The 10,341-nt window shown below is 35.1% G+C and overlaps 1 protein-coding gene across 1 annotated transcript in view; it reads right to left on the reverse strand.

Moving 5' to 3' along the window:
* The window catches only part of SEC63 (SEC63 homolog (S. cerevisiae)), a gene marked incomplete at its 5' end in the record, with an annotated part of 41,260 nt that overhangs the window by 22,681 nt on the left and 8,238 nt on the right, over window positions 1-10,341 (reverse strand). The window contains 4 exon segments of the mRNA XM_008585600.1: window positions 160-268; window positions 1,611-1,661; window positions 3,361-3,419; window positions 3,982-4,043. Of these exon segments, the coding sequence (XP_008583822.1) occupies window positions 160-268; window positions 1,611-1,661; window positions 3,361-3,419; window positions 3,982-4,043 (281 nt within the window).

The raw sequence follows: 10,341 nt of genomic DNA on the forward strand, positions 1-10,341 counted from the left end.
AGGGTTGGGATCCATTGCGGGAAAGGAAAAAAAAAAAAAAAAAAAAAAAAAAAAAAAAGGAATTTCTTCAGTACAGAGTTAAAGAACATATATACCAGCTCCACATAAATGACTCAGAAAGTAATGTGGCTAATATCACAGTTACTTAATTTCACTTACGTTTCATATCCATATTTCGGGTTTTATAAACAAAATATGTATATATCTGCGTTGTGCGTATTAGAATCTGGTCTCCACTATAGCGTATTGAGCGATACCACCAAGAGCCCTAAAACACAAATAAAATTAAACAAGAAATAAAGCAATAAATGTTCAGTTTGATGCAGAATATGTTTATGGTCAAATTTTCCATATATTTGCAAACCAATAAAAATATCTAAGCTTTAGAACAAATGCCTCTGTTACATATTTCAAATGCTTTATTTAGCAAATATTTATATTTCCTGGATCATAAATACCAACTTAAGTCATTACATATATAGGATTAAAACATTTAAATTTCATGTAAAAATTATTTAAGACAAAATTGGAATAAAACCACCCATTGCTATAAGCAGCAAGTTGGTTCCTGACACACAGCATGTCTTTAATAAATATTTAATAAATAAATACAGAAGCAATTTTACAGCTGACATGATACTTTCATTCACATTATTTCATATGATTAGATCCTCACACAACAATACTATGAAGAAGGTAAAACAGGTTAATTATAAGCCTCACTAGGGGAATTGAGAGAAACTCCAGGATAAAAAAAATCCAAGTCACAAAAATAATAAATGGTAAAAATCATAAACTTTATGGTATCTTCATATTATGGTGCTATACAGCTGTTTTTAAAAATGAGATTGCTCATGGGGCCAGCCCTTGGAGAGTGTGATGCTGATAACACCAAGGCCACGGGTTCAGATCCTATATAGGGATGGCTGGTTGGCTCACTGGCGGAGCGTGGTGCTGAAAACACCAAGCCAAGGACTGAGATCCTCTTACCAGTCATCTTTAAAAAAATAAAAAAATTAAAAATAAATAAATAAATAAAAATGAGGTTGCTCTGTATGTTGTGTACCTAATATTAATATTAAGCAAAAAAAGTCACAGAATACATACAGTAAAATCACACTGAGGTTTTAAAAAACAGTATGTGTGTATGTACACATAAATGCACAGAAAAAGATTTGAAAGAGAAAACACCACTCAGCAGTGACTCTCTCCAAGAGAAATGGAGTTGAGGGAGGTGGTGCAGGAAGACTTTCATTTTAAACTCTAAATATATCTGTATTACCTCACCTGTGTGTAACTTTTGGATTGGGAGGAGATATACTTTAACATGCTCAAGTGATGGCACCTTTGGTAGACCTTAAAAAGTATGCCTGAATATAAGACTCTTAAATTCAAGGATCAATGGATTATATTCTAATATAAATTAAAATCTTATAGGTGGGCTGGCATGGTGAGCATGGTGCTGATAACACCAAGGTCCAGGGTTCGATCCCTGTACCAGCCAGTTGCCAAAAAACAAAACAAAACAAAAAGAAAAACCTTATAGGGAGATTCCAAAACATGTCAATTCCCTTTCCAAAAAAAAGTCAATAAAAAGATATGGAACTTACCACAACAACTGGAAGGATAACCATAAATGCCAACCCATACACAAGTAAAACCTAGAATTTAAAAGAAAAAGAATTATGGCCTTCATTAGGTAAATTATAACATCCAGGAACATTTATTTTGAGGCTTACAATGGGGAGGCACTATTAGCAACTCTCATGTATTATGTTGTTTAATCCTTATTCTCAAACTCCAGAAGGAAGATATCATTATTATTTTTCTTTTGTAGACAGGCAATCTATAGCATGTATAGGTTACATAGTTTGTCCTAGATTACCTAATAAGTGTTGGAGCCAGGATTTGAATCCAGGCAGGTCAGCTCTAGAGACTACACTCGTATCCACTATAATAAATTACCTTTTAATTTGCTATTTACTGATACAATATAGGTAACGCCAGCAAAACAGTTTATAAATGTTTCTCTTCTAGTCAGGAACTTATATGACCACACCTTGCAAGTAGTTAGTGCCTTGGAAAAAAATGATATAAGAAGCCTGTAGGGTTCCCTAGTGCCCCCTGCTTTCTTTCTGTGTTGTGACTAAAAATCAGAGTGTGTTGATTCCTCTGTTATCTAGCCAGCTGCAGGTTCCTCCCAGCAGGCTTTAAACAAAACCCAGGCATTGAACATTCTCAGGCACTGATAAAAATATCTAGCTTGTTGCCCAAAGTACTGAAAGAAACCGGCCTCGACCCCAAACTGAATTCCTTAAACTCTCATATAAACTCCATACCCCAATATACTTGCTGCAGACAAACCTAGGTAGAACATCCCTTCTCTCTCACTGTCTATTTCAAGGATACACTGCAGCACTTGTACTCCAAATAAATGCTTTGGACCGAACACCCTGGCATTTAGTACTTCTTTCTTTGGAATCCCAACTAGCCCTTCTCTGGATGGTTTGGGGCAATCTCTCATGGGAATTCCCCTGCCTAGTTCCTTTGCTTAAATATCAAGGGGCCACTTCATGATGTTGTTTGCTAGTGATTTCTATTGATTTTTCTCCCACTGCTTGATCCTAAATCTGGTAGCTAACAATCCCTTCTCTATCTTAGTAACCCTAAGCATGATAAACACATTTATATACCCCTGAAGATAACCAATTTTAATCTACCATAAAATAATACTTAATAGCCATTTTCAAAACAAATTACAGTCAAACTGTGTGGATTTTGTTTTTATTGCTTCAAAGATAGCTCCTAGACAATTACTTTCAAGAATGTTAAAATGAGAATCACCTACTCCCAAACAATAGATTAATATAATTCCTGATGTTTTAGGGTTGCAGCACCTACCAATGATTGAAGTCTAATATCCTACTGCCTGCTGAAGTGCCATAGAGAATGCATACTATTTAATTTATCACACATTAAAATTGGTTTAGCCTAGGTTAAGGTGAAAGGAAGGATAATTTAAGTGTTTGAGTACTCCTTAGGATAAATGCAGATAACCATAAAAACCAGTAGTTCCCCAAATCAAAAGTAATACCCAATCTGAAACTACTTACAAAAGAAAAAAAGTCACCCCAACTTTAAGGTTTTAAAACTACAATTGGAACACACTGCCCCAAACCAACAGCCCAACAATGGAAACAATTATTTTCTCCATTATGTAAAAAGTTTTCACAATACATAAATTAAAAATAGCATACAAGTATGTTCTTTCTAACAGCTCTCTACTAGTGCCAAGATACACAGTATATAACAAAAATTATGTCAAATACATCATAATGTGCCTTATTTAAATGTACTCACCAAAATTGAATTTTTCTGGTCAACTATCCAAGCTGGCAGGGCAATTCCAAAGCTTGTAGCTAAAAAAGGAAGAACATCACAGTTTCTGAACAGTCTTTATTTCCAATTTATTTATATCCCAAAATTTTGCATCCCTCCCCCCAAAAAACTTTAAGATAACCTATTTTGTGGACTCCCATTCCACAAAAGTTAAGGAACTTCAAATTTCTCAAAAAGGAAAAAAAAAAAACCATCTAAGTACTCAAATTCCTTCTTCTGAGAAAACCTAAATTATTTTACGAGATATATACATCCTGTATGTCCTGAGTTTATAAACACTACGAACATATGAGAAAATGTGTGAAGTCAAGTAAAGAAAAATAGATTTTCTTTCACCAAATTTTTATCAACTACTAACTGGAAATGATTAGTGATAGTGATTATTACTATTCTCTCTGAATCAATCTAATAAGCTCTATCTTTCAAACTACTCTTTAGAAAAGAAAAATAAAGTAAAAGTTAATTAACAAGAGCTTAATTTACCTATGTTTAACTCCCTGTGATTGTAATTTTCCTAATCTAGTTAACACTGTCAAAATACATACCACAGCACCAATATTTTTTAATCATCATTTACCACACCTTGAGGCCCATCTGGATTTCCAAATTCTTCCCAATTTTTCCGGGACTCTTCATCAGTTAAACTAGCATCAAAAGAACAAAGGTGCAAAATTAGAAAGCCATACCTGAAAAATTAAGTACTCATACAAATACAGACAACTCCATGACCACCAAACTCATTCCTTAAAAGGTAGTAATTAAGGGAATCAAGAAAAGTCTCGCTGAAATCAGCCAAAAAATAAATAAATAAGGGGGGGGGGGCAGGGGGAGAGCAAGGAATTATGTTATTAACAGAAAATGCTAACTATTGTGCCTTGATACAAATTTCCTGGTTGGCCCATGGGTTCTCTAGTTTAGCCAGTTCAAGCCAGATAAAACTTTAGAAGCCACTACATTTTCTGAGAAGGCAGGGAGGATTACAGGTGATTTTAACTGTTTTCCTTATACTCTCATATATTTTCCAAGATGTCTTCAATAAGCAAATTTATATTTAAATAATGATTAACAACATTTTTAAATATAAATTTAAATCATAATGGTAGCTCACAACAAAACAATGGCACCACATTCTCAAAGAAACAAATAAGCACCACCTGTAAAACTCCATCGTGGAAAAGGTCATTTTCATTATGCTGAGATCATATTTTTTTCCTAACTGCCAGCAGTATTAAGAAAATATCTATTGCAAGTATTACAAAAGTGACAGAGTGATTTTTAAACACGTATTTATAAATGTAGCCCCTGACCTGAACAATGGCTCAAAGCACAGAGTCAGAGTAGTCTTATTCTATGTCCCAGTGCAAATGTTTTTAAAAAGCTTTAAAAGAAGTTCTCAATTCCTTCAAAAACTTTACAGTGTAGTTAAGGAAGACAAGGCAGACCCACACACAAAAAAATGACCAATATTATATTAAGAAAGGCATTCTTGCAGACCAATTGGCAAAAGATTCCATTTATGTCAAAACCTAATGTCAGCCAGATTTCTGCTTCCCAGAACTTAAGAGACAACATAGCTTCTATTCAACAAAACTCTAAGCTGAGATCGGGGATGCTTAGAAATATCTTTACAAATTAGCAAAAAGTACATTCATTAGTTTTCAATGATTTGAAAATATTTTTAAACTCATCAATTTGCTCATTTATGAAAACAAGTACTTTGACATCTTCAGTCCTTATTTACCTGTAATCCCACTCACCCACCCGATTTGACCTAAGGCGACAGTAAAATACAGGAGCCAGTGAAAAGCATTACTAGAGAGGTTGCAAGTTAACAGGAGTGGTGCTAAGATTTCCTTTCTGCTAAGGGTAGGATGTTTCTCAATTTTGCCCTGTTTTTTCTGAACTGTCCACCAAACCCAGAGCTTTAACTATAGTTTCTCTCAATATTCTGTCTGCTAATCAGATCCTTTTTCCCCAAAATAATTATCTCTGTCCTGTTCTGCCTTTCCAAATATGGCAAGCACAACAAACTGCTCTGTTCTCTAGAGGATATCCCAAAACTTTGCAAAATACAGTGCAGCTCATATCATGGAATACTTGATGCTGCAACCTGCACACACACACCTGATTATGATTACCTTAACAGACTCGTTAAACTGACTGCTACAACCGCTATGTGTCAGGCACCATGTTGGATACTCAGCCAAATTAAAGATGTCAGCAACTTTTTAAAAAGTCAGTTTAAGAAAAAATGATTTTTTGCTACTTATCAGTGTTTCATTGTAATACCATTTCTAAGAGCTAAAGTACTTAAAAGGTATGTGATTTTAGCATAATTATATATAACAAACTTAAACAAGACCAATGATGCTAACGTAATTTTTTAAAATTCAGTGTGTAGATTCCTAAACATAATTATATCCCTTAACTTTTCTGGGGGAAGAAGAGGGTAAGGATTATAACTCTTATTAAGAATCTAAGGGCTGCAAATGTCCATCATCGGATGAGTAGATATGGAAAATGTGGTACATCTACACAATGGAATACTACTCAGCTATAAAAACGAATGAAATACTGCCATTTGCAACAACATGGATGGACCTTGAGAGAATTATATTAAGTGAAACGAGTCAGGCACAGAAAGAGAAATACCACATGTTCTCACTTATTGGTGGGAGCTAAAAATTAATAAATTCACACACACACACACAAAAAAAAACAACCGGGGGAGGGAAGAAGATGTAACAACTACAATTACTTGAAGTTGATACGACAAGCAAACAGAAAGGACATTGTTGGGTGGGAGGAAAGAGAGGGAGGAGGGAGGGAGGTTTTGGTAAGGGGCTACAATAATCAACCACAATGTATATCGACAAAATAAAATTTAAAAAAAAAAGATCACAAGTTACATAAGACTGAGATTTGAGCTCTAGCTCCCAGGCCTGACTGCAAACTTCACCACGTCCTCTCATTCTCTCATTTCAGTGATCTGTTAATTAAAACCCAGGCAAATTAACCTAATCTCATTTATAGTATGCTCATGCAGACATCCGAATTAAATTTAAGCAAAACGTGCTGGTAACACCAAGGGCACAGGTTTGGATCCCCTTACCAACCAGCTGCTCCCCCCCCCCCAAAATAATCTAATCAAATCTACACCCCTTTACCCTGGGAAAAATGCATATCTGTATACAATCTCAGGGACTTCAGATTATAAATCCTGATCTAGAGAATGCTTTTACTAAGTTGTATGTGAGTGACCATGAGTTGGCTGGGTAGAGTTGTTACATACTTGTGTGTAGGTGCACATGAAAACAGATGCTTTTTTAAAAATTAAAATACCTTTAAAGTAACACATATGCTTCCCACTTGCTATAAAACGGCTTAAAGATACATTTTACACCTGAAAGCCAAATCTCAACTGTATCCTGATGAATGAACCAGAAAATTCAATCGTCTAACTCCTCAAAAACAACCAGGCTTTCTTTCCTCTAAGTTAGAATCTGGTATGAAAAAATAGGAATAACCCATCTGGTTTATTATAATGGGCAAATAAGGAAAGATAAAATATCCTGAATAAACAAAACAAATTCTAAAAAAATTTGCAGATCAACACCTACATAACAGCATCCCAAAGGTTGCTTTAGTTATATTGAGGCTGCTAGAGTTATTCATAAAATAGGAGCTTCAATTCAATCACTCAGAACTTATATTTAGTAAAATATATACCTTTGTCCAGTTTAATTATACTTGTGCAAGTTATAAGATCTCAAAGTTTTGGGTCCCACAATCATTTTACTTCTTCATTGGTCTGACAGACCATCAACTATTTAAGAGATTTTATGTAGTATAAAATATTCTATAGCTTGATCATGTAACTGAGTTAAAACTGAAGGCCTCATATTATTATTCTGCACTTTTTAGAAATGTGACTACACATCATAAAAGAATGAGATTGCCAGCAACCTGAGAACAAAATGATAAACTTAAACTGTTACAACACCTAAAGAGTGAAGGGGCAAAATATTCACCAAAAGCACTAAATTAAAGCAAATTAAATAATCTTGGCTCTCAGACTTCCTCTGAGCAATTAAGGAATAACAATATTTGTGCAAAGAGAGTAAATGCTTCAAGGGGACACACTAAAAAATGGGAAAAACCAGACACCAACTGAAGAAGAGCAACCTCGAGGGCACACACTATGCAGAAAATGTGGTATGCACTTCAGAAGCTCCTGATGGCACTGCTTTATTACAGAATCACATAGTAATCCACAAAGACAACCAGCAAGCCACAAAAAAAAGAAAGCAAGGACACAGTCAATATATTTTATAAAGCACAAAAATGAGTACGATAATATTTCCCTTGATCATCACATATTCTATCTCGGTATTGATATTCAACTCTGTACCCCACAAATAGTATAATCAATTATGTTTCAATAAAAATTAGAAAAAAGATAGTATTTCCCAAACTTCTGTCATTCACATGCCATTTTCACAGTTTGCTATTAAATCTTAGTATCCTATTAGTATTCACATATTTTTAAAATAAGTTTACAAAATTATACATCACTTAGTCCTCAAAAAATAGACAACCTCATATATTTTACTCTTGAATTCAAAATAAGAGCTGTGTGGAGAAGTACTTATCATGAGTCCCGAAAAATTCAGCTTTTATCTTATAATATTAATATCCAAGGGATAACTACTTCTAATTAAACATAATCTGTTTCCCAAAAATGGTAAACAAAATGTTCCTCAAAGTTTATAAGTGCACAGATAAGTGTCTGTAACTTTAATGCATGTATATATGTATCTCAACAATAACAGTACACCTCACCTATGTCTGCATCTAAGCCAAAAAGAAAAATATGATTTGCAAGTTCTGTAAAGATTCTTGAAGAAAAAGTTTCTGACCATTAAAAAAGGAGAACTTAAAATCCCACATCTCAATAAGTATAGTAATTAACAATAAAGTCATTGGGAATAATCTAGTATAAAGAAATTCTAAAAAGAAAAAGAAGGACTGGCCAGTTAGCTCAATTGGTTAGAGCACAGCCTTGTAACACCAAGGTCAATGGTTCAGATCCCCATACCAGTCAGCTGCCAAAATAAAAGAAAAAGAAAAAAATGCCAAAACTGAAGTACTTAAAAATAAAAATTAAACTTGTCTTTACATAGTTTAAATGAGATAAGCTACATTGCCAAAACGAAATACATCAAGCCTAATAAAAAACCTAGAAATATAAAATAGCTCAATTTACTTATCACTTACTATTTTAATTTAACCAAGTTCATATGGCAAAAGCACTACCCTAAGTGCCAACTCTAAGTTACTTAAAGTTAAGGTTTAATTAAATTACCATTTTACAAAAGAGCAACATTAAAGTCCTAGGTAGGAGCCGAGGACAGCCCCCTCTATCCAGAAGAAGGCAAGAGAGCAATGCCTGGTGTCCTAGACAAGAGCCAAGAGCAGCCCCCCTCCATCCAGAAGCAGGCAAGAGAGCACACTGAAAACACCACTTCTGTGCAGATGGCCCAACACAGCCACCGCTACAGCCACGGCTGCTACAAAAGCAGCTCAATGCCACAGCAGTGGCCACAAAACATCATGCAGCCTGCCTGCCAGAAACTCAACTGCACTGACACAAGGAGAGTCTCCAGCGGAAACTGGAAAAAGACGTCCCTGTCCTCAAAGCCCACTGCTGAGTAACAGAAGAGTCAACTGCCTTACCAGATGATCAGACATCAGCATAGATATGCTAGAAATAAGAAAACCCAAGAAAATATGACCACAAGGAGAGTCTCCAGCGGAAACTGGAAAAAGACGTCCCTGTCCTCAAAGCCCACTGCTGAGTAACAGAAGAGTCAACTGCCCTACCAGATGATCAGACATCAGCATAGATATGCTAGAAATAAGAAAACCCAAGAAAATATGACACCACCAAAAGAATACAGTAATTCTCAAATACCAGACCCTACAGAGCAGGAAATCCTTGAAATGACTGAAAAGTAATTCCAAGCAACAATCTTAAGGAAATTCACTGAGATATGAGAAGACTCAGACAAAATAATGAAGTGAGAGAGAAAAAAAATCCAAGACATGAAGGAAGAAATCTACAGAGATTAATACCTTAAGAAAGAATGTAGCAGAACTCATGGAACTGAAAGATTCACTCGACAAAATAAAAACACAACCAATAGCTGAAGCAGCAAGCTAGAACAAGGAGAAGAAAGAATTTCTGATCTTGAAGATAGCCTTTTTGAAATAACCCAGGCAAACCAAAAAAAAAAAGAATATTAACAAATATTAAAAAATGAAGAAAACCTATGAGAGCTATCAGATTAAGCACACAATCATTCGAATCATGGGTGTGTTTCAGGAGGGGAGGAGAAAGGAAAAGTCATGAAAACCTATTCAAGGAAATAACAGAAAACTTCCCAGGTACAGGGAGAGACATGGACATTCAGATTCAGGAGGCTCAAAGATCCCCAAACAGATTCAACCCAAAAAGATCCTCTCCAAGACACATTACAGTTAAACTGGCAAAGCTCAAAGACAGAGAGAATCTTAAAAGAAGAAAAAGAAAAGTGTCAAGTCTGATAGGGCAGCCCTATCAGACTAACAGACTTCTCAACAGAAACTCTTACAGATAAGAAGAAAATGAGATGATATATTCAAAATACTAAAAGAAAAAAACTGCCAGCCAAGAATATACCAGCAAGGCTATCCTTCAGAAACGAGGGGAAAATAGTGTATTTCCCAGACAAACAAAAACTGGGAATTCACCACCACACAACCAGCCCTACAAGAAATCCTCAAGGAAGTCCTGCAAATCCAAAAAACGCTAATCGCTACCATGTATACGTACACGAGAAAGAACAAAACCCACTGGCAGAACAGAAATGTAAACAAAAAAGAGAAAGAAACTAAATCTTA

The sequence above is a fragment of the Galeopterus variegatus genome, unplaced genomic scaffold, assembly GCF_000696425.1.
Source record: "Galeopterus variegatus unplaced genomic scaffold, G_variegatus-3.0.2 Scaffold3636, whole genome shotgun sequence".
Lineage (NCBI taxonomy): Eukaryota > Metazoa > Chordata > Mammalia > Dermoptera > Cynocephalidae > Galeopterus > Galeopterus variegatus.